The following is a 24955-nucleotide window of genomic DNA, read 5'->3' as shown; positions in this document are numbered from 1 at the left end:
ACCCCAAAATAAAATTATTTTTTAATGTTTATTTACTTTTGCAAGAGAGAGAGTGTGTGTGCAAGTGGGGGAGAGGCAGAAAGAGAGGGAGAGGAGAGGGAATCACAAGCAGGCCCTATGCTGTTATCACAGAGCCTGATGTGGCGCTCAGTATCACAAACTGTGAGATCATGACCTGAACCAAAATCAAGAGTTGGACACTTAACCAACTGAGCCACCCAGGCACCCCTAAAATAAAGTTAATTTATACTGATAGAAATCTTATGTCCTCGTCAAATTTACTTACTAGTTTCAGGAGTTGTTGTAGTATGGGAGCCCAACCTCCTATCAGTTCCCACCCCAAGTGAGTAACTGATGATCAGCTCCATTCTGTTCCTCATCCGTGAACCTGTCCCTCTATCTTCCTCTCCTAACTGGGCGGCTTTAGTGTGGCTCTAGGTTTGAAGGGTGGGGTACATCATTAGTAAAACTGTCCTTTTGGGAATCATGTTCCCATTTGTATTACAAATATTTTCATCTAAAGAGGGGCTTTGAAGCCCAGTCTTATTTGTAAAAATAAAAGTACAGAGAAAAGATACTGTGTAGAAACCTGAGTGGGCAATGTATAGAAAAACATTTAAAAGTAAATACATCAACTTTATTAGAATATCTGCTCCATTACTATAGAGAGCTTTCTGTGTGTTGGTCTCTGACATTACTCTAGTATCTTTTTTTTAAAAAAAATATTTTATTTTTGAGAGAAAGATGGAGGAGCAGAGAGAGGGGGTGACAGAGTTTCTGAAGCAGGCTCTGCACTGACAACAGAGAGCCTGATGGAGGACTTGAACTCACAAACCATGAGATCATGACCTGAGCTGAAATTGGACACTTAACCGACTGAGCCACCCAGGCGCCCCTCTAGTATCTTTAGCAGTGCCTCCCATGTAATAAATGCTTGATAAATACTATTTGGATGAGTGAATGAAGAAATTGGCATTTGGAAGGGTCAGGGAAATCAGACCCACTTTTCAGTGAAAGCACTGGGCCCCTGTTTCTCCATGGAAGCAACTGACAGGAACTCAGGAATACCTTCTTATGTGGTCATACAGTCTGTAATTTGCCGCAGTTTTCACCAAACACATCATCTTATCAAGGGCGTGCTTTACTCATCTAAGTTACCTGCCTGTCCCTTGAATGCATGAGGATCTGAAATTTGTCTATCAATAGAAAAATGAGAAATGGCTGAGGTCCTGTTGCAAATCGAGTCAAAGTCAGTGTGCATTTGATTAGCTGCATGGATGACACCAGTGTCATCGAGTGCAAGTCTGCATACAAACTTGCATACTGTGCGAAACAACATGTTGCACAGCTACAGTGACTGGTGTGATTCATGAAACGTGTATTGTGTTCTTTTCACTTTTACGTACTTAACAGTCCTCCAAATTTCTGGTTTTCATGTTGTTATTTTCCTAGGACAGGTTCATAGTTAGGTGATTTGCTTAGGAAATAAGGAAGCATGTAAGAAAGAATCAGGGAGTGAATAATGGAACCTGACTTTTACTGAGAGGTGTCAGGACCATGTTGTGTATCCTGCAGGTAGGTGTAGGTCAAATACACTTGCCTACGAGCTGAAGACAAAATCTGAAAGGAGCATCAATCACACTGAATTGTTAATGCAGGGAAGTATAACTTTATTTTGGTACAGAAATATATAAGGTTACAGAGAAGGCCCAGAAAAGGGAAGTTATGAGAATGTCACCAACTGTCAAACTGAAGGATAAAATCTGTTATTGCTTAAGTGCTCTGGGCCATATCCATCTTCTTCAACAGCATGACGTGGTTCTTCAGTAGAATCAAGGCCCAATTCAGTTGAGCAACATCATTTCTACTTCATGTGTCCTAGCAGCAGAAAAGGAGGGGCTACATCTGTGGGGCAGAGGTAGGCGGAGATGGTGGTCACAGAGAAGGGGGCTCAGCAGCAAGAGGAGGCACAGCACATGGGGCGGGGGCAGGTGGAGATGACGCAGGTGGGGCGATAGCAAGTGGTGTGGCAGGAGACCCGGCCACAGACTGGGCGCAGGCAGCAGGAGGGGCAGCAGGAGGGGCGGCAGCAGCTGGAGCCACAGCAGCTGGAGCCACAGCAGTTGGAACCACAGCAAGAGGGGCGGCAGCAGCTAGAAATGCAGCAGGAGGGGCGGCAGCAGCTGGAGCCACAGCAGCTGGAGCCGCAGCAGCTGGAGCCACAGCAGCTGGGGCGGCAGCAGCTGGACACACAGCAGCTGGGGCGGCAGCAGGTGGTTCTGCAGCAGGTGGTCTGGCAGCAGGTGGGGCGGCAGCAGCTAGAGATGCAGCAGCTGGGCCTGCAGCAGCTGGAGCCACAGCAATTAGAGCCACAGCAGCTGGAGCCACAGCAGGAGGGGCGGCAGCAGCTGGACACACAGCAAGTGGGCCGGCAGCAGGTGGTCCTGCAGCAGGTGGTCTGGCAGCAGGTGGGGCGGCAGCAAGGCTGGCAGCAGCTGGAGCCACAGCAGCTGGAGCCACAGCCCTGGTCAGAGCAGACGGAGCCACAACAGGAGTTGACCATGGTGTCAGAGGGTGGAGGTTCTGGGTGGGTTTCCAAGAGAGTGAGGATCTCGAGTTTGGGAGTCTCCTTGCCACATGGCCCCTTTTATACCCCCCTGAGGTACTTCTGTGGTTAGGAAAAGACTATTTCCTTCTTATTGTTTATATGACTGCAAATGCAATTAGTAAATTAGATCATTATATTTTTCTAGGAAAAACTCCCAATATGGAGAAAATAGTTCTTTCCCTTTTCTCAAGTTCCTGAGTTCTCATGTGAATCACTTCTTATTTCTTCCTTTGTTTGCAGTGTCACAAGACTTTAATCTCTGGGTATCATGTGACACAGGTGGGTCCCTATGTCTTCTCTGTTACTCACCTTGACATGATTGTGGGAGAGCTTCTGAAGGAGTATGATCTCTAGTGGAAAATTAATGTTTCAGTAGATGGAATGCTGGTAGCAAAAAAGGGAAGTGAGCTTCTCTTTGAGTGTAAGAAATGAGGAAACTTTTGATTTGTCGTGTTTATTGTGGGTGGTCATCGGGTTAACGAAATTCCTACAGGATTCCAGGCTGTGTTCTCATCACTCTGATGTTCTGTGAAACAGTTAGCAGCAACTCCAGGTTTTTAAATAGCAAAGAGTCATGTGGGGTTGATCAGAGTTGATCAGAAATGTCCTCTGGGCTGATAGTTTTTGATCTGTTGACAGCATAGCCCACCATTTTCCCCAAGGGGCTCGAAGCCTTTTCCCCAAGTCTTCCCACTGGGTGAATGAGTCCTCTGGTCATGCCCATCCAGCCGAGCCATGGGTTGCCGCTCTATATCCACCCCTCTCCCCATATGAGCTGTGGCAAGACCAACATTGGTAAGACGTGAAAAGGAAACAATCTTTGGAAGGAGTGCAGGAGAAGTTGAAATGTTGCTTAGCATTGTTGGATAGGGAAGAAGTGGAGAGTTAAAAATAAAAGAAAAAACAAAATAGTCTCTGCAGAAAGGTTTTTATATCTTGCATCTTTTGTATTTTAAAATTTCATTTACACATTTCGAGTATCTCTTTTTTTTTCCCACATGTATTCCTCCCACCTTTCTTCACAGTTCACAGGTTCCCTCCTTGAAGGCAGCCAGAGTTTCCAGCTTTTTTTATTGCTTAACACATAAGAAACAAATAAGAAGACTTACCCATTTCTTTCATTTATACAAATGGTAGCCTATCAGTCGTGGTCATCCTGCTTGGCGGTTTTCACATGAAGAATTCAGATAACGTATACACTGCTTGCCATTCTTTTTCTTTTACAGTAGCATCGTATTCTGATTATGAAGGTACTGTAATGTATTGAGTCAGTCTCCCACTGTTGGATATTTACTTTGCTTTTAGTCTTTTGAGATTACTTACAATGCTGCAACGAATAAGCCTGATCATACATGATTTCACATGTGTGAGTGTTTTCTATAGAAGAAACTCTTCTGGAAATAAAATAGCTGGATCAGAGTATACATTTGTTTATAATGTTTGTTAGATAATGACAACTTCAACTTCCTTAGGGATTATACCAGTGTACCCATCTACCAGCAATGTGTGAATGTTTGGCTTTCCCTATTTTTATTAATGCAGTGATACACAGGACCTACAAGTACATAGATACATGTACAGAGATGTGTAGTTATGCATGTAGACACCTATCTATCTATCTATCTATCTATCTATCTATCTATCTACCTACCTACCTATCTATCTTATCTGTCATCAATCTTGGTCAATATGAGATACGTAGGTGATTTTTTTTTCTTTTTCAAATTTTTATTTAAATTCTAGTTAGTTAACATATAATGTAATATTGGTTTCAGGAGTAGAATTTAGTGATTCATCACTTACATATGATGCCCAGTGCTCATCGCAACAAGTGCCCTCCTTAATACCCATCACTTATTCAGCCCATCCTCCACCCAGCCCCCTCTATATGTGATTTTTTTTTTTTTAACGTTTATTTATTTTTGAGACAGAGACAGAGCATGAACGGGGGAGGGTCAGAGAGAGGGAGACACAGAATCCGAAACAGGCTCCGGGCTCTGAGCTGTCAGCACAGAGCCCGACGCGGGGCTTGAACTCACGGACCGTGAGATCATGACCTGAGCCGAAGTCGGCCGCCTAACCGACTGAGCCACCCAGGCGCCCCTCTATATGTGATTTTAATTTGCACTTTTCTTATTGTAAGTGAGATTGAGCAGCTCTTCAGATGTTTAAGGCTATTGGTATTGCCTTTTCTGTAAGGTAAAATTATAGAAATTATATAGAAAAAATTATAGAAATTTTCTATATTGTCTGTAATTCATGTTCTTCTACTGGGTGTAGCCTTTATACATTGATTTTTACAGGAACTCTTTGTATATTATAAAAATTAGCCTTTGTATGTGATGTGAATTTCAAATATTTTTCCTAGTTTGTCTTTTTTCTTTGACTTTGCTTATGTGGTTTTTGCCATACAGACATTTACTTCTGATATAGTCAAATTTATTAATCTTTTATGACTTCTGGGTTGGTGTCATACTTTGAAAGTCCTTTCTGATTGTGTAGACATTATCTCATAATTTCTTTTGTCCAGAGTTTCATGTTTTATTTTCAAATATTTACTCTTATCAGAAATTTATGCAGCTATAAAATGTGAGGTTTAAATGTTTTAAAATCTGATAATCTGATATGACCATAACCTGCCACACTTACTAAGTAATAATTTTTTCCCCTACTGATTTAAAATGGCAACTTTTCATATACTAAATTTCCTTACATATTTGGGTCTATTCCTAGACTTGCTTTTTCAAACTCACTGATGATTTTTTCATGCATGAATGCCACAGTTATCAATGCAAAGTATTAACTTGATCTTAATAGTTATCAAGTCCAAGCCAACATCATTAGATTATGGCAATATGCTAGTGAACTCAAACATTTGTGTAGCAAAACAGTAAATACGTACTTGATGCCTTGCCATGAGAATGTAAATTGCACCTGGCAGAACCTTGAAACTGATGTGGAAAAGAATGCATTAGCCAAGTCTGGGATGGTATTACCAGTCTTGATAGGCTTGTTTTGCCTCCTGTAAAGTTTGTTTATATTAGTTACAACTGAAGCAATCAGAGGAAGATGCTGTGTAATCACCAAGAGTCTGCTGTTAACCTCCAGGAGCTGTCTTCCCATACACTGGCCAGACAGGTCTGTTAACAGTGTTTGTGAGAATTAAAACTCTCGCTCGGGGTGCCTGGGTGGCTCAGTTGGTTGAGCGTCTGACTTCAGCTCAGGTCATGATCTTAGGGTTACTGAATTTGAGCCCTGCATTGGGCTCTCTGCTGTCGCTGCAGCTTCAGATCCTCTGTCTCCCTCTCTCTCTCTCTGTCCCTCCCCTGCTTGTGAGCTCTCTCACAAGCAAACAAACAAACCCTCTTGCTTCAGCTGTTTCCTTCATCAGAACAGTCATTTCTTGTTGCTCTTCTGGAATTCTATATTGCTTAGGATTTGCTACCTAGGAGGGCTTGAGCAATTCCAGTGGTACGTATTTAACGTGGCCAAATAAAACTGGATGGAGGGCAGACTTAGTCCGTGCTCCATTCACTTAAGATCATCCCAACTCTGTGTTCAGGTAAAGTCAGTGGGACCACAGAATAACCACTCAGTAACACTTTCCCATTCACAACTGTTTCTATCTTGAGTTTTTCTACCACAATATCTCTGGTATCACTTTTGGTTCTCTAGGAGCATTGTAACTCTCCCTGATGGAAATCACTGTCCACTGAGTGCCTGTATGAGTAATCCTAAGAAGTTTGGCATGCTGCCCTTTGACTCCTTCACCCAAATTCTCACATACATATTCTTAAGACATAGGGCACCTGCTCCTTGCTATTATGAGCCCTGGGTACTGAACTTTTCCTTGTTGCTTCCCCTGAACTCTATCCACACTTTTGTAAATACTCTTTTTATTACACAGATTTAGAATGCTGTCTTGTTTCTGCTGTGACCCAGTTCTTGTTATAAAAATGGGAAATTATAAGTCTCATATACTTTAATACTGAAAAAAGCAGTATAAAACATTCTTTGATTTAGCTCTAGCTAATAAAGTGTAATGTTGAAACCAGAGCCTGAATCCTATAATTAGTAGTTATCAAAGAGGAATATATAGGAGGATAAAAGATTGGTTAACTCACTGTGTGAACAGACAGGGCTGTATTCTATAGTAACATTTCAAAGTAAGTTGAAAAAGTGAAGCTGAAAATATCTATAGGACATTTCTGTAATATACTAAGAACAAAATACCCAACATGTGTTGGGGTGAACCCCATTTTATATCAACTCCTATCTGGTTTGTCTCTTATACCTTATAACTTTTTTTTTTAATTTTAGAAATTATAATTAACCCTTAATTATACTTGTTAAGGCTTTGGGAAATATAACACAGCTACTAGATAAAACTGGTGTATGTAAAATTTGAATTTAAAATATTTTTACTATACCCCAGATTGCGAACCAAAAGTTATGGACCCTTATATTGGCATAAACAGACATTTTTGTGTATATTGTGACACATTATCTCAGCTAAGGAGGATGATTCTTACCTGAGTCTGGGTGCTGGGGAAAATAGCCTCTGCATATTCTCTTAAGTAAAACCAGGTAAGGTGATAAAAGCCCAAAGTGAAAAAAAAAAATCATCAAGGAGATGAGAAACTTCAATAACATGAGAATTTTCATGAGACTGAAGAAAATACAGAGTTTCAGTCTAGAAATATTAAATGTGAGCAACTATTAATGAAAAATTTTAAATTTTTTATGGAAAAGTTGCCATGGACTTCATAATTTTCTAGAAATCTGGATTTAGAAGGTATACTTCATTTTCTAAAAGAGAGTTTTTATGCTTAGAGTGGAAAGGAGGAAGGAGGGAAGAGGAGGGAAAGAGGGAGGAGAAAGTACTTGAGTTAGGCAGAGCACCCAAAATTTGCACAATCAGTAATGGAACATACTAGAAGTGGAAATATAGTCAAAGGAAATTTAAGTGACTAGGGTTTCAAGAAAAATAACCCCCCCAAAAAAAAAAGATATTTATTGACAGCTGACATTATGTACCCCACTCTGCTAACTGTAGTGTATACATGGATTATGTCTTTGAACCTTTGAAGAACATTATATATTGTCCTCATTTCTCAGAGAAGGCAAACCGAGGCTCGGAGAGGTTATGCAATGTTGCCCATAATCATACAATGAATGCCTACTAGAGTCTTGATTCCAATATAAGTAACTGCTCTTGAACACATTCTCCTGCATTTGAAGTAAGATGGGCTTTAGTGTGAGGTGATAGCTAAGGACATGGACACATACATGCATGCACACACACATGTACATGCCAAATCATTAACAGATCAGGAGATTTTAGTATTGGGGAAATGGCTGTTTATTAAGAACACATGAAAACAATGTCATGTAAGATCATCACAATCAGTGTATACGTAGGATGAAGATATTGCTGGCCTAAAAATGGATGTATCGGATAAAAATCATTTGACAATTGTTTTAATCTATTATTTCCTAGAACTGAATGCCAACTCTAAATGCCAAATCAGAAGATGAAGAGTTGGCAGCTGAGAGTCCATCCCCCAGTCACTGGCTGGCTCTAACACATTTTATGTGACTTGTGGAGACATCCCTATGTCACAAAGATTATAGGCAGAGAGATTCAGCAGCAAGAGGAGGCACAGCACATGGGGCGGGGGCAGGTGGAGATGACACAGGTGGGGCGATAGCAAGTGGTGTGGCAGGAGACCCGGCCACAGACTGGGCGCAGGCAGCAGGAGGGGCAGCAGGAGGGGCGGCAGCAGCTGGAGCCACAGCAGCTGGAGCCACAGCAGTTGGAACCACAGCAAGAGGGGCGGCAGCAGCTAGAAATGCAGCAGGAGGGGCGGCAGCAGCTGGAGCCACAGCAGCTGGAGCCGCAGCAGCTGGAGCCACAGCAGCTGGGGCGGCAGCAGCTGGACACACAGCAGCTGGGGCGGCAGCAGGTGGTTCTGCAGCAGGTGGTCTGGCAGCAGGTGGGGCGGCAGCAGCTAGAGATGCAGCAGCTGGGCCTGCAGCAGCTGGAGCCACAGCAATTAGAGCCACAGCAGCTGGAGCCACAGCAGGAGGGGCGGCAGCAGCTGGACACACAGCAAGTGGGCCGGCAGCAGGTGGTCCTGCAGCAGGTGGTCTGGCAGCAGGTGGGGCGGCAGCAAGGCTGGCAGCAGCTGGAGCCACAGCAGCTGGAACTACAACAGGAGTTGACCATGGTGTCAGAGGGTGAAGGTTCTGGGATGGTTTCCAGGAGAGTGAGGGGCTTGAGTTTGAAGTCTCCTTGTGCCATGGCCCCTTATATATGCCCTGAACAGGGTGATTTGTCAACACATCTTCCTTGTTTTTGTTTATCTAATATTTAAGTAATTATCACAGTACACAGTAATGTTTGTCTATGTAATGGTTTAAACTTGTGGGAAACAAATTTTCTTTTCTAGATGTGGTAAGTTCTATCTGGTCTGCTTTTCCTCCTGACTCATACCTGCTAGCATCTTCCAGACCACACTCTCCTCATCTTCCTTGACAGTGGGCTGTCATGTGATAGGTGGCATTTACAGTTACATTTCTTCCTGTCCCATTTCTTCTAGCAGTGATAGGATCAAGGCAGTTATATTTCTGGTTCTGCATTTCTTCCAATGATCAGTTGGGAAGAAATCCTATCTGCATAGTGTGGCATGGGACAAGAGGAAGAAGCTCTCTTTGGTGGGTCATTTTTGAACAATGAGGAAGGAGACAACTCTATGTGTGTATGACATTGCTGATTTCTGTGCCACTGGAATGGATTTTCTTGGATGTTTCTCCCTTTGGATCTTGTCCTCTGCCCCAAAACCATGGCAGACAATTATCTGTGTGGTCTGCATCACTGCCATGTCCCATCGCTCATTACGTTGTTACTTTGCTGTCATATATATTTGTGTTGTTTTTCCCAGTTGGTCTTTAGATTCTGGAAGACATAGCCTCGTTTTTATTCTTATCTCATTCTTAATTAAAATATTCTTCAATGGAGGAAAAATGGGCCCAATAATCAAAATGTATCTCTCCTCAGAATTTACCTCTATAGCTGGGAAATCTATGGCACACATCTTTTTCCATCCACTTGAAATGTGAATGGATTTTAGTCAATTTAATTTAGTTACCATTTCTACTTATCCTCTATTTAGTGATGGTCTAACCTGAGCATGCAGCAAATCATCTGAAGGGCTTATTAAACATGGTTGGGACAAATCCCAGAGATTCTGCCTTAGAGTGGAGCCTAGGTTTGGCATTTCTAGCAAGTACCCAGATGGATGTTGATGCTAAGGACCCAAGGACCACACTTGGAGATACTCCTTTGTTCTGTTCATTCAGGCTTTGAGGAAGTGCCTCTATCAAGTTCCAGCCTATTTATAAAGCAGATTTGTTGAGTGGGTAATCCAAGATACACATGTTGCCAGTTCCTGGGGTGACAAATATGGTTTAGGGTCTTCTCCTTGGGAATTTACAGATTACTGTGAAGATCATACGTGCGTATGCACACCCATCCCCCCCCCCCCAGCCCGCCCCTCTCCCCCATACAACTGTGCAACATCAAGGAACTCATAGTAGTATAATTTAACTAAAAGAAGAGTGTCTAAGACAAATTAGCCAAGGTGACAGTTTGGTAAAGACATAGATTTATTCATAAATAAATAATTCTAGTTACTGTTTCTTACTTACTTTGTATGATTTGTTTTACATTTTAGGAAAATTTTACATACTCTGAAAGGTACAGATTCTAAGTGTATTATTTGATGAGTTTTGACGAATGGATACACATCCATGTAATCCCCATCCCTATAAGATATAGAACATTTCCATTATATCAGAAAGTTCCCACATATCACTTTAGTAAACTCCCTGCCACCAAAGAGACAATTGTTTTAGTATTTTTTTTCACTGTAGATTTGTTTTGATGTAGAGCTTCAAACATGATATATAGCATCATTTCTTTTCTGTCTGGCACCATTTACTTGGCATGTGAATATTATTAATGTTGATACTTGTATCACTAGTTCATTCAGAGCTGTAGTGACAAAGTACCAAAACTTATTGTAACTACTACCAACCATCCTTGTTTACCTGGGACTTGATGGGGGTTCCAGAACTCAAAACTTTGTTAAACAGGAAAGTCCCAGGCAAACAGCAGCATTGATCACCTTCTGATTAAATATCTTAATTGGGACCATTTGAAGACCAAGACCATTGCAATATGTTTATCACAATAACTTTCTTAGCAAACACTGATTTACGTGTTTTTATTCCATAGGCTTGTGAGGCAAAGCTAGAGAACCTAAGGCATTTAAACAATTCGATTGTGAGGCAACATGGTGTCCCAAGGGGAGAGATTTTCACTTGATTTGCTGTATGGGAGATGCTGAGGGAAGAAAAACCATAAAAAGAAAAAAAAAAGAGTTCTTAATACCAGGGGAGAGCTTTCTATATAAATCGAGAGAGATTAAGAAAACCCTTTTGTCATATATGGAAAGGCAGAGTACATTCTCATTATAGAGAAGTATGCAGAGAATCAGCCCCTAGACCAGTGGTTTGCAAAGTTGGCTGCATAATCGGATCACCTAAGGAGAGATAAAAATTACTTATGCCGACTTCTGCCCTGAAAAATTCTGATTTTAACTGATCTGGTGTATGGCCCGGGCATCTGAATTTTTTAAGCTCGTGAGGTATAATCTTAAATGCATGGCCAAGTTTTAGACCTCCTTAAACTGTCTATATCACACAGACTTGTGTAGTATTAGATTGGGAACAGAAGTAGCTACAATATTAAAATATAATTGGTAACACTTAATTAATAGAATTGTACCGATTTTGAATCACTGAACTTTGAGCAATATCAGACTGAAGCATCGATAATTCTCTTCACTCTCGTAAATCCGTCTTATGCCAAACAAAAGTCCTACATGGATAAGAATAAACAATGGGGCATGGACCACAAAGGGAAATTACTATAGACAGCACACTGAATTTTTTAAAATTGCATATCAAAAGCAAGAGAGACATCACTCTGTGTACTCCTTGCTAAAAATTTTACCCATAGTCTGGTGAGGTAGAATTGATAATTAACATCAGGACCATGCACACAAATTATGTATGGTCTACCTAAACTTTAGTATTTTATTGCATAGAGTAGATGGAGTATAATTTTTTTCTTCATTGTACTTAAACATTTTAATTGTATATGTTATATAAATATATGTGTGAATATATATAATATAAAATAACACTTAAATTTTTTTTTGTTGTCTTTTTAGAATTCCACAAAGTAAAATATGGTAGTTAGGTAAACATCAATGAAATTTGAATGAGGTGGACCCAACTGATGTTTGCACCACCATCGAGGAACCTGTGTTGTACCTTCCAGAGAAACTGATCACATCATATTAATATATCCTTTAAAGAATAACATGCAAAAAATAAAAGACTTTTCTCATCAGGTAAGACATATGTTAGTACTCATTATTATTTTAATAAATGCCCAGATACCTGGAATGTATTTTGTCTGTAGCTAAAATGTATTACCACTAGGTAATTATAGTGACTTAGTTTGTAGAATTATTATCTAAACAGACACATAAAAAAGGCATGGGTAATTGATAGGAAAGTTAACATATTTCAAGTCAATTAAGTTATTTTATAATAAAATAGGCTCCATTAAAATATTTAAGGATACACATTAACAATATTGCCAGTCTTGATATAAGGTAGTATGTGTAATTAAAGCAATATTTGAAACCATATAAATGCCTATATACCATTGATTGAATTTCCTTCAGTTCTCTAACTACGGTTGACCCTTGACCAACGCAGGGGTTAGAGATGCCATCCCCTGTGCTGTCAAAAGTCTCCACATAACTTTTGATTCCCTGAAAACTACTAAATAAAGTAAACTTTATTTATCAAAAAAATCTGCCTATAAATGGACTCACGTGGTTCAAACCTGTATCATTCAAGGGTCAACAGTATGTTCAATCAATTCTTAATCTAATATTTCTTCTTAAATTATAAATAGAGCAAACATTTAATTCACACTGAATTTATAAAAATTTGTATTATGAAGAACACATACACTGCATGGTGTATAAAAGATACATGTATAATATATAATAAATAATTATGACACAAACACTATGTACCCAAAGCACAAGTCATGAAATAGAATGTTGCCTTCACCAAGACCACACATCTCCCTCTTTCCACCCTATAAATGATCACTAACCAGATTTTTAAATTCTCTTTTCATTAACTTTCTTCATGATTTTACCACCTGGATATGCATCCCTAAACAATATAGTTTAGTTTTACTTGGTTTTGAATTTTATATAAAGGAATCTTAAATGTATTTTGATTCTTTCACTGAATATTATGCACATGTATTGAGGCATACTCCAAGAAGGCCCAATGATTTCCACCTCTTGGTGTTCAGGGTCTCATGTAAGTACCACCCCTTGAATAAATTGCTTCTAAATAACAGGATGTGACAACATCAAGTGATTGAGTTACAAAAGATTGTCATGACTTTCATCTTAATGCCAACTCTCTCTCTCTGTCTCTCACTGGCTTTGATGAAGCCTGGTGCCATGTGGGAGAGATTCTTGCAGCAAAGAACTGAGCACAATATCCATTCAACAACAAGCAAGGAAGCGAGGTCCTCCCTCCAGTGGCCCTCCAGGATCTGAATCCTGCCAATGACCACATAAGTGAACTTGGAAGTGGATTCTTCCACAGTTGAGACTTCAGGCGAGATCTTAGTGCCAGTTAACTAGCTGAGGAGACCCTTGTGAGAGCCTCACTGAGCAGCATCGGGATTCCTGATCCACAGAAACTGTGAGGTAATAACTTTGTGTCATTTAAAGTGGCTAAATAGTGAGGTCATGTTAAGTAAATGCATATCCAGTTCAGGCTTTTCTAGCACTACATTACATACAGGTGAGGAGGAAGGGATCAAAAGGTGCAGAGAAGTACATATGCTAGAATACACGTAGTCATAAGCCCAAAAAAGCCAACTGGCAGCATATGATCCCGAGTAGGTCAAAGGGGCACTCTCTTTACCAAGGTAATAAGGAATTATCAGGTATGGGGTGCCTATTCTCTGAATACAGAGGTGGTGGAAAGGAATACTGTGAGAGAACTGGCCTCCCGAGGAATAATGGGGATGACATATCTCTGAATAGCAGAAACCAGGTGGCAGCATTTAACTCTAAGAAGTAATGTGGATATAATTATGTGAAAGTCAGCGAGGTTGGAATGACAAAGGGGGCAGAATGACATGTGACCCTCAGGGATCTTCCAATATGGATAATAGAGCATGATGTCCCTTGAAATAGAATGTAGGCAACCAACTAGGGTATAGCTGTACTTGTACCTTAAATTTTGTACCTTAAGTTGTTTACCTTAAGCTCTGTACAGCTAGGGAATAAATGAACAAAAAGCTGAGGTCAGTGTTCCCAAAGGAAACTGATGATCCCTCATGCGGTTTGCAGACCTGCGCCAATTCTCAGACCTAGAAGCCATTGACCCATCAAAACAGAGGCCAGTCCTCTAGGATAAAGGACAACAGCAGGTGTGTATAGTAGAAATGTCTTTAGAATTTTCCCAAATGAATATAGAGCCATTTATGGTGGGGGTGGGGGCACTAGAATACTCATGTATTTGGATGCTGTTTGATATGGGATATGAGTTGACCATGAGTGCTAAATACACAAAGTGCCAGCATGGCCCCATTAGAATACATTGATCCAGATGCCATGGTTATAGGAGGGGTTCCCCACTCATCTTCATACCCAGTATTCCATTTGGGAGAATTTGCGCCTCCTTTTTCCAAAATTATGGGCTGTGTGCAGGTAAGGTCTTGGCTTTAAGAGAGAAAGCTACCTTGAGGCGACATGGTAAAGATCTGAATAAAAGCTCTGGCTGTCACCTTATCTTTTTGGGCTTCTAGTACCAGGAAATCAGCATGCAAAGTTAGGAGTTATGGGGGCCAAGAGGAATACATATAGCATTGAGATGACCCACAGGGGCATTCATGGTATTCCTGTTCCCAGGAATAACTGCAGATGGGCAAGTAGTGTCGCCTGAAGAGGACATAGAAACCATGGGCTTGGGACTCTCAGGGATGGGGATGTAGGTCACCGCACCAGACAAGTCAGCTAAAGGAGCAGAGAGCCTCCTCCTCTTGTTGGTTTTTCTAGAAATAGTGAAAAATCACATGAAGCAAGGTTGCTAAGAGAAATCCATACACATGAGCAGAGGCAGGGGTAGTTACATGATATCCCATTCGATCCCTTTTGCCATAAATGCCCTTATGCACAAGCTGGTGAGAGTATGGACTGGGAGTGGCTCACACGGAACTGTAGTTAATTCTCTCAGATGAGGGAGGGGACCAGCCCGGGGATTTGTACTCTCCATCCTACATCTCGCCAAGGGTTGTGCAAAAGTAGTGTTAAGTGTATAGGGGCACAAAGACCTAAACCCTCTGCCTCCAAGAGGAGCAGGTATGTGACCCAGGCCATACCTGTCAAAAGTGGGGTCACAATGTAAGGCTGGTATTGACCTGAAACTGCATTTTGTCTTAGCCGCTTTTACTGCTTTACCCTGTTTCCCTCACTTTCTCATTGATTTCTCCAAGGAGCACTTCCTTATACATCACGTGCAAGAATGCATTTTATTTTCTGATTTTTAAAGAAAAAATGCAATGTAAGAATCACATTTGGGGATGGTCTCCCTTAAACATAGCCCCCATTAAGGAGACAGTTCCTAATCTGGTGAGCTATGTTACTTGTGGCAGTGTGTCCTGTACTTCAGGATATACGGCATTTTAAAAATAGGAGAAAAGTATTCTAAAGCCAAGTGTGCCAAAACTGTAGAAACAGCATCCTGTCAAAATATTCAGTGGTTCAGGGGAGAGTAAGTTCAGCAGTTGACCTGTCACCCTGTGACCATTCATATCATACGGAAATGTTTGAAGGCACTGTTACTGAGACTTGGAACACTGGTGTTTGGTTGACCTCAGGATCAGACCCCAAAAGAGAGGTTTGAGAAGAAGTAGTTTGTCTGGGAGGTGACCCCAAGTGGTGCTCTAGGGAAACTGATGTGATCCAGGGAAGGGTGGCAGCCAATCCAGGTTGATTTCAAGAGCAGATGACTCCTGTGGGCCTCTGGGGTTTGTGCAGTGCTGCTGAGACCCTCTGGTCTCACATGTCTCACTCGAGGGGAAAGAGGCTAGAGTACTTACCCACCAAGCACTGCCCACTGGTTGAGGACTTCTCCCAGAGACTTCCTTCCCTGCTCTGTCCTTTGCGATCTGCTCCTTCATGTAGACTGAGCCCTCTGCAGAGAGTTCCAGGTGCTTGCTGCAAGCCACCATCCTATACTGTTAGTGTGGGAAGCGCTGAGGTCATAGAAGTGAAAATCCTGAAATCGCCTGCTATGATCTCCTCATTGTGCAGAGAATAGTAGAAGACCTGACAGCTAAGGGTGAGCATCGAAGAAGGAAAAAGAACGAGACACGATTTCTTGTATTTGTATGCCTGGAAAGTTAAGATTTATTTCACATATAGAAACATCTCCATATCAGAAAATCTGGCAGTAAACAGATATATCAATTAGGATGACATGTTAACAGATATCAGAGAAAATTCAACCTTTGTATTGATTTGGGATGGAGATAGTAACAAGGAGGTGGGAGGGTGGCAGAGGAGGGTATATTCGGAAGCCAACTAAGTTGAAAATCACTGGGAACTGAGGTTTTACAGTTGGCCTCACATGATTCAGCTCCCAGTTGGATGACATGAAGGAGATTGGCTGATGAAAACAGCAGGGTGCAGGTCAGGGCACTCAGCAGCAGCAAGAGCCACTAGAGCAGGTTGGGTGGTGGCAGAGGGTCTAGCAACAGCTGGGGCGGCAGCAGCTGGACACACAGCAGGTGGGGCGGCAGCAGGTGGTCCGGCAGCAGGTGGTCTGGCAGCAGGTGGGGCGGCAGCAAGGCTGGCAGCAGCTGGAGCCACAGCAATTAGAGCCACAGCAGCTGGAACCCCCACAGCAGGGGCGGCAGCAGCTGGACACACAGCAGGTGGGGCGGCAGCAGGTGGTCCTACAGCAGGTGGTCCTGCAGCAGATGGGGCGGCAGCAAGGCTGGCAGCAGCTGGAGCCACAGCAGCTGGAACCCCCACAGCAGGGCCGGCAGCAGCTAGAGATGCAGCAGCTGGGGCGGCAGCAGCTGGAACCACAGCAGCTGGGGCGGCAGCAAGTGGTCCTGCAGCAGGTGGTCTGGCAGCAGGTGGGGCGGCAGCAAGGCTGGCAGCAGCTGGAGCCACAGCAGCTGGAACCCCCACAGCAGGGCCGGCAGCAGCTAGAGATGCAGCAGCTGGGGCGGCAGCAGCTGGAACCACAGCAGCTGGAACCACAGCAGCTGGGGCGGCAGCAAGTGGTCCTGCAGCAGGTGGTCTGGCAGCAGGTGGGGCGGCAGCAAGGCTGGCAGCAGCTGGAGCCACAGCAGCTGGATCCCCCGCAGCAGGGGTGGCAGCAGCTGGACACACAGCAGGTAGGGCGGCAGCAGGTGGTCCTGCAGCAGGTGGTCTGGCAGCAGGTGGGGCAGCAACAAGGCTGGCAGCAGCTGGAGCCACAACAGGAGTTGACCATGGTGTCAGAGGGTGGAGATTCTGGGCTGGTTTCCAGGAGAGTGAGGAGCTGGACTTTGGAAGTCTCCTTGTGCCCTGACCTCTTATATACTGCTCGTACCGGGTGATTTGTCAACACATCTTCCTTGTTTTTGTTTACCTAATATTTAAGTAATTATGATATTTCACAGTCACATTTGTCTTTGTAATGGTTTAAACTTGAGGGGAACAAAATTTTCTTTTCTAAATGTGATAAATTCTATCTGGTCTGCTTTTCCTTTTGACTTATACCCACTGGCATCTTCTGGACCAGTCTTTCCTCATCTTTCACCCAGAGGGCTTCATGTGATAGGTGGCACCTGCAATTACATCTTTCTGTCCCCTGCTACATCCCCCAGCAGGATGGGATGAAGACAATCCTGGTTTTGGTTGTGCATTTCTGCCAGTGATCACATCTGCAGAGGATGGAGGTGGCATGGGACAAGAGGAAAAGTTCCAATTTTATGGGTCATTGTTGATCAATGAGGAAGGGAGCAGCTGCCAGTGAGCATGTGATGTTGCTGACCTCTGCCACTGGAATGGGTTTTCTTGGATGTTTCTAACTTTGGATCATGTTCTCTACTCTAAAATCATGTAGACAATTACTTGTATGGTTCCAGTCACTGCCATGATTTGTAGTTCATTGAGTGTTTACATTTTCATCATATCTTTTTGTGTTGCATTTTTCTGTATGGTCTTTGGATTCTAGAAGACATAGCCTCTTCTTTATTCTTGCCTCATTCTTAATTAAAAATATTCTTCAATGGGGGCGCCTGGGTGGCGCAGTCGGTTAAGCGTCCGACTTCAGCCAGGTCACAATCTCGCGGTCCGTGAGTTCGAGCCCCGCGTCAGGCTCTGGGCTGATGGCTCGGAGCCTGGAGCCTGTTTCCGATTCTGTGTCTCCCTCTCTCTCTGCCCCTCCCCCGTTCATGCTCTGTCTCTCTCTGTCCCAAAAAAAAATAAATAAATAAACGTTGAAAAAAAAATTAAAAAAAAAAAAATTCTTCAATGGGACAAAAAGAATTGAGAATGTGCTTCTCCTCAGAACTTATCTCATAGGTAATCCTAGTGCACATTTGTTGGATCCATGTGAAATGTGATTAGTCAATTCAGATTCATTTTGCTACTATTTTGAATTATTGTCCATTTAGTGAGAGTCCAGTGCATTCAGATGATGCACCAAGTCATCTGAAGGGCTTATTAGAAATGGTTGGGACAAATTCCAGAGGTTCTGAATACAGGGGGATTCTGAGGTTTAGCATTTCTAACCAATCCAAGTGATGTTGATGCTAAAGGCCCAAGGATGACACTTAGAGACCTACCTCTTTTTTCTGTTCATTCAAGCTTTGAGGAACCTCTGTTAAGTCCCTGCCTTTTATAAAGGAGATTGGTTGAGTGGATAATCTGAGATACACACGTTGCCAGTATTGGCGTTGTAAGCATGAGTTAGGGTCTCCTCCCCAGAAACCTACAGACTACTGAAAAACCCTCACCCACCCACACAAATACAAATAACTGTAATATAATATAGAAAGAAACATCGAAGGAGTTCACAGTACTGTAATCTAAGTAAAAGATATTGTATTTAAGCAAATCAGCTGAGTTTGTAAAGACATAGACTTATTCATATAATTAATTTAGTCTTGTTTACCTTTAATGTTTTATTTTATAATTTAGGTGGAATTCACACAATTGAAATTCATAAATCCGTAGTCATCCATAGTGATGAGTTTTGATACACAGTAGTAGGTCCATGTAATTCCCACATCTATCAAATGAACATTTCCATTTTACCAGAAAGTCCTTTAGTGAAGTCCCCACTATCATGGAGGCAATCACTGTTTTAATATGTTTTGCACTATGGATTTTTTTTGATCTAGACCATAAGATAATATGTAGTACATATATAATTACTATAGTATATATAATACTCTTCTGTTTGGCACTGTTAACTTGTCTTATGTCTGTGAGAATCACTTAACGTCGATACATATATCTCTACTTTATTCTGTGCTCTACTAGACAAGTACCAAGATTTATCTTAACTATTACCAATTAATTTCATGGTAGGGTAACCAGGCATTCCTTAAAATCATCTTTCTTTTTTTTTTAACTCTAGTATTTTATAACATTTAAAAATTTTTATTTAAATCTAAGTTAGCATATAGTGTAATAATGGTTTTGGGAGTAGAATTTAATGATTCATCACTTACATATAACACCCAGTGTTCATCCCAACAAGTGCTTTCCTTAATAACCATCACCCATCTAACCCATCCCCTTACCCAACACCCCTCCAGCAACCCTCAGTTTGTTCTCTGTATTTAAGTGTCTCTCACGTTTGCCTCCCCCTCTGTTTTTATCTTATTTTCTCTTCCCTTTTCCATGTTTTTCTGTTTTGTTTCTTAAATTCCAGTATGAATGAAATCATACGGTATTTATCTTTCTCTCACTGACTTATTTTGCTTAGCACAAAACACTCTAGTCTCATCCACATTGTTGCAAATGGCAAGATTTCATTTTTTTGATCGCCGAGTAATAATCCATTGTACATATATACCTCATCTTCTTTATCCATTCGTCAGTGAGTGGACATTTGGACTCTTTCCATAATTTGGAAATCTCTGTTTTTAATTTTCTGAGGAACTTCCATACTGTTTCCCAGAGTGGCTGTACCAGTTTGCAGTCCCACCAGCAGTGCAAAAGTGTTCCCCTTCTCCACATCCTCTCCATCATCTGTTGTTTCCTGAGTTGTTAATTTTTGCCATTCTAACAGGTGTGAGGTGGTATCTCATTGTGGTTTTGATTTGTATTTCCCTGATGATGAGTGATGTTGAGCATCTTTCCTTGTGTCTGTTAGCCATCAGGAAGTGTCTATTCATGTCTGTTGCCTGTTTCTTCCCTGGATTACTTGTTTTTTTTAGGTGTTGATTTTGATAAGTTCTTTATAGATTTTGGATACTAACCCCTTATCCGATAGGTCATTTGCAGATATCTTCTCCCATTCTGTCAGTTGCCGTTTAGTTTTGTCGATTGTTTCTTTTGCGGTGCAGAAGCTTTTTATCTTGATGAGGTCCCAATAGTTCACTTTTGCTTTTGTTTCCCTTGCCTGCGGAGACACGTCCAGTAAGAAGTTGCTGTGGCCGAGGTCAAAGAGGTGTTGCTTGTTTTCTCCTCTAGGATTTTGTTGGTTTCCTGTCTTACTTTTAGGTCTTTCATCCTTTTTGAGTTTATTTTTGTGTATGATGTAAGAAAAGGGTAAGTTCATATTTCATTTTAAATCTTAAACAGAATGTGCATTTCAGCCCACCCCAAATTTTTAAAAATTCTTTCATATTATATAAAATGCACATATGCTGAAAAGCAGATGAACTATGCATGCATGATTTAAAAAATAGTTATGAAGTAAACATCTATATACCCAAAACTTGAGTCAAGGAATAGAACATTGTTACTCCTAAGAAAGTTCTTGATATGTCTCTCCTTGTACACAATCCTTTTCCCACCCTACAGATGATTACTGTACTCACTTTTCAAGTAACCTTTAATTTATTTTTTCACAGTTTTATTACCTGGGTATTCACATCTAAAAATATAGTTTCATTTTACATGTTGCTGAATTAAAAAAATTTTTTTAACATTTATTTATTTTTTTTTTTTTGAGAGACAGAGAGAGAAAGAGAGACAGAGTGTGAGTAGGGGAGGGGGAGAAAGAGAAGGGGGCACAGAATCTGAAGCAGGCTCCAGGCTCTGGGCTGTCAGCACAGAGCATGATGAGGGGCTTGAACCCACGAACCGTGAGATCATTACCTGAGCTGAATTCAGACGCTTAACTCACTGAGCACCCAGATGCCCCCTGAATTTTTATATGAAGAAATTCTTAGTGTAAATGTGTTTTGATTCTTTCACTCAATATTATATAAGAGTTTTAGTAGGCAGCTTCCTAGAAGGCCCAAAGATTTCCGCCTCTTGGTGTTCATGGTCTCATGTAATTCCTTCTCCTTGAGTAACTTGCTTCTAAATCACAGGATATGACAACATCAAGTGATTAAGTTACAAGATTGTGATTTTCATTTTTTAATATTTTTATTTATTATTGAGAGAGAGAGAGAGAGAGAGAACACACAAGTGGGGGTGGGGGGCAGAGATAGAGGGAGACCATAGAATCTGAAGCAGGCTCCAGGCTCTGAGCCATCAGCACAGAGCCCAACATGGGGCTTGAACTCATGAGTAGTGAAATCATGACCCAAGCCAAAGTCAGACGCCTAACTACTGAGCCACCCAGGAGTCCTGTGATTTTCATTTTAATGCCAACTCTTTCTCTCTCTCTCACTGGCTTTGATGAAGCCAGGTCCTATGTGGGAGAGATCCTTGCAGCAAAGAACTGAGCACAGTCTCATTCAACAACCAGCAAGGAAGTGAGGTCCTCCCTCCTGTGGAGTGCGAGGAATTGAATCCTGCCAATGACCATATAAGTGAGCTTGGAAGTGGATTCTTCCCCAGTCGCATCCTCAAATGAGACCCCAGTGCCAGCTAGCACCTTGAGTGCAACCTAGCGAACCTCATGGATTGGAGACTCTAGGTGGGCTCTGCCTGGTTTTTGATCCATGGAAATGAGATAACAAATGAGAGTCATTTTAAGCGGCTAAATTTTGAGGTAATGTTACATAACAGTAGATAACCAGTATAGATTTATCTATGGCCACAGCACACTCAGGTGAGAAGGGAGGGATTGAAAGTGCAGAGAAGTAGAAATGCTCAAATAAGGTTATAAAGTCACAAAGCCTAACTGGCTATGTTCCCTTGGAGAGATCAGGAGGTACTCTCTTTACTAAGATATTATGGAATCATCAAGTATCACTGTCAGCTAGGTACTGAGATAGTAGTGATTATTCTCTAAAATCAGATAGAAGTGGCTAAACTATGCTCCCTAGGAAAAACAGGGATGATATCCCTGAATGGCAGAATCCAGGTGGACATGTAACTTTAGGAAGTTCTGTGGATATAATTATGTGATTGCCAGCAAGGTTGGAATGACAAAGGGGGCAGAATGATGTGTCACCCTCAGGGACCTATCAGTATGGATAAGAGAGCATGATGTCCCACATAGTAGGTAATGGGGCAGACAACTAAGGTACAATTATATGTGTGTGTGTGTGTGTGTGTGTGTGTGTGTGTGTGTGTACATGTATTTAAAAGAGCTTAAGAATAAAAGAACAGGGGAGCCTCAGTGGCTCAGTTGGTTAGGTATCTGACTCTTGATTTTGGCTGGCTTAAGTCATTGTCTCACAGTTCGTGAGACTAAGACCTGTGTTTGCTTCTACACTGACAGTGCAGAGTCTGCTTAGGATTCTTTCTCCCTCTCACTTTCTGCCCCTCCCCCATTTGTGTGCTCACTCTCTATCACTTTCTCTCTCTTAAAATCAATAAATAAAATATTTTTTACAAAAAAATAAAAGAACAAAGGCTGAGATTATGGATCGAATGGAAAGCCATGATCGATGACACAGTTTGCAGACTATGCTGTTTTCAGACCATTAACCCATCAATAGGATGGTTAGGACCAAATGGACATTTGGACTCTTTCCATAATTTGGAAATCTCTATTATTAATTTTTTCAGGAACCTCCATACTGTTTCCCAGAGTGGCTGTACCAGTTTGCAGTCCCACCAGCAGTGCAAAAGTGTTCCCCTTCTCCACATCCTCTCCATCATCTGTTGTTTCCTGAGTTGTTAATTTTTGCCATTCTGACAGGTGTGAGGTGGTATCTCATTGCGGTTTTGATTTGTATTTCCCTGATGATGAGTGATGTCGAGCATCTTTCCTTGTGTCTGTTAGCCATTGGGTGTGAAGGACAACGGCAAGTGCATATCATAGAATTTCTCTAATCCTTGCCTGAGGAATCTACAGCCATTGTCTCAGAGCACGCTGAAATACTCATATGTTTGCAGACTGTTGGACATGGGATCTGAGTTGAACTCATTGCTGGATACCCACAATCCTTCATGGTCCGTTTTTGAATATACTGATTAGATGTGAGAGTTAAAGGAGAAGTTTCCCCACTACCTTCATCCCAATGATCCTTTGGAGAGAATTTGTGCCTCCTTCTACCAGAATTGTAGGCTGTGTACAACTAGAGATCTTGGCTCTAAGGCAGGAAAACTAACTGGAAGGGACATGGTAAAGTTCTGATTGGAATTAAACCCCTGGCTGCCACCTTATTCCATGGACTTCTAGTGCCAAAAGGGCAGCAGTCAACGTTAGGAGCTACAGGGGCCACAGGGAATATTTTTAGCATGCAGGTGATCTGCAGGGACATTTGTGGTATTCCTCTTCCCGGCATTAACTGCAGATGGGCAAATAGTATAGCCTAAAGAGGACACAGGAACGATGGGTTCAGAACTCTCAGGAATGGAGACCATGGTCACTTTACCAGGCAAGTCAGCTAAAGGAGCACAGAAGCTGCCCACTAACTCTCATCTTCTAGGTTTTGATAGAAACTGTGGCAAACGACCTGGAGCAAGGTTACTGAGAGAAATGCATAGATACGGGCAGAACCAGGAGTAGGTATACGATATCCCATTCTGATTCTCTTTGCCATACATGCCCTCATCCACAAGGTAGTGCGAGTGTGGGCGACACGTGGTTCACACTGACCACGCACTATCTGCAGGTAACTGTCTCAGGCTCTGGGGTGGGGGCCACCTGGATTCTTCCTCTCCATCCTTTCCACTCACCAAAGGATGTTGACAGGCAGCAATAGGTGACGTAGGAGCACAAAGGCTCAAACGCTTTTTCCACTAAGATGAGCGAGTCCGTGGCCCAGTACACACCCCTCATGTGTGGGTCAGAATACGGGGGTGAGTTGAACTGAAAGCACCCTTTGTCTTAGCTTCTTTTACTGCCCTGTGCTGACTCCGCTTTACACTGGGTCTCCTGAGAGCACCTCCTTCCTTCTGCAGTACTTATGCAGGAATACCCGTTGTCGGCTCTGGTGTTTTGAATGCAACGTGAGAATCACAGTTTGGTGCGGTCCGCCTCAAGCATAGCCTCCTTGAGAGAGACACTTCCTAACATGGTGAGCTGTTTTATTCGTGGGAGTGTCTGCGGTCCTTTGGGATATATGATGTTCCAAGAATTGGACACAGGAAGTCTAAAACCAAGTGTGCACAAACTGTGAGAAGCAACAGCATCCTATGAAAAGATTCAGTGGTTCAGCGGAGAATAAGGTCAAGAGCCCACGGTGTCACCCAGTGACCGTTCATATCATAGGGAAATGTTTGAAGGCACTGTTACTGAGACTTGGAACACTGGTGTCAGGTCGACCGCAGGGTCGGAGCTCAAAACAGAGGCTTGAAACCAAGTAGATTGTCTGGGAGGTGGTCCCAAGTAGTGCTCTAGGGATACTGTGAAGTGATCCAGGGAAGGGTAGAAACCAATCCAGGTTGATTTCAACAGCAGGTGAGTCCTGTGAGCATCGGGGGTTCGTTCAGTGCTACTGAGGCCCTCTGGTCTCACATGTCCCACTAGAGGGGATAGAGGCTAGAGCACTTATCCTCCAACTACTGGCCACCGTTTGAACGCTTCTCCCAGGCACGTGCCTTCCCTGTTGTGTCCTTTGCGATCTGCTCCTTCACATAGACT

At 42.2% G+C, this 24955-nt stretch overlaps 3 protein-coding genes and 1 long non-coding RNA gene across 4 annotated transcripts in view; 1 reads left to right on the top strand and 3 right to left on the bottom strand.

Moving 5' to 3' along the window:
- Positions 1-1646: 1646 nt before the first annotated feature.
- LOC109260915 (keratin-associated protein 4-6-like) lies at positions 1647-2623 on the bottom strand. Its single transcript, XM_053893483.1, has one exon. It carries the CDS (start codon positions 2561-2563, stop codon positions 1952-1954), a length of 612 nt encoding a protein of 203 aa, XP_053749458.1. The 5' UTR covers positions 2564-2623; the 3' UTR covers positions 1647-1951.
- Positions 2624-7946: 5323 nt separating this feature from the next.
- LOC109260911 (keratin-associated protein 4-6-like) lies at positions 7947-8914 on the bottom strand. The gene has a single exon (XM_019439399.2). The coding sequence runs from the start codon at positions 8910-8912 to the stop codon at positions 8253-8255; it is 660 nt and encodes a 219-aa protein (XP_019294944.1). The 5' UTR covers positions 8913-8914; the 3' UTR covers positions 7947-8252.
- A 5214-nt stretch (positions 8915-14128) lies between these two features.
- LOC109260931 (uncharacterized) overlaps positions 14129-24955 on the top strand; it is a 70680-nt gene continuing 59853 nt past the window's right edge. Inside the window, exon 1 of the long non-coding RNA XR_002077202.2 lies at positions 14129-14216. This is a non-coding gene — a long non-coding RNA (uncharacterized LOC109260931). The remainder of the gene's footprint in view (positions 14217-24955) is intronic.
- On the bottom strand, positions 16340-17361 carry LOC109260917 (keratin-associated protein 4-6-like). The gene has a single exon (XM_019439414.2). The coding sequence runs from the start codon at positions 17291-17293 to the stop codon at positions 16538-16540; it is 756 nt and encodes a 251-aa protein (XP_019294959.2). The 5' UTR covers positions 17294-17361; the 3' UTR covers positions 16340-16537.

Source organism: Panthera pardus, unplaced genomic scaffold, assembly GCF_024362965.1.
Source record: "Panthera pardus isolate Hobbes unplaced genomic scaffold, ASM2436296v1 HiC_scaffold_3, whole genome shotgun sequence".
Classification (NCBI taxonomy): Eukaryota; Metazoa; Chordata; class Mammalia; order Carnivora; family Felidae; genus Panthera; species Panthera pardus.
The sequence above is the reverse complement of the archived record's forward strand: the minus strand, read 5'-3'. Positions and strand labels throughout refer to the sequence as shown.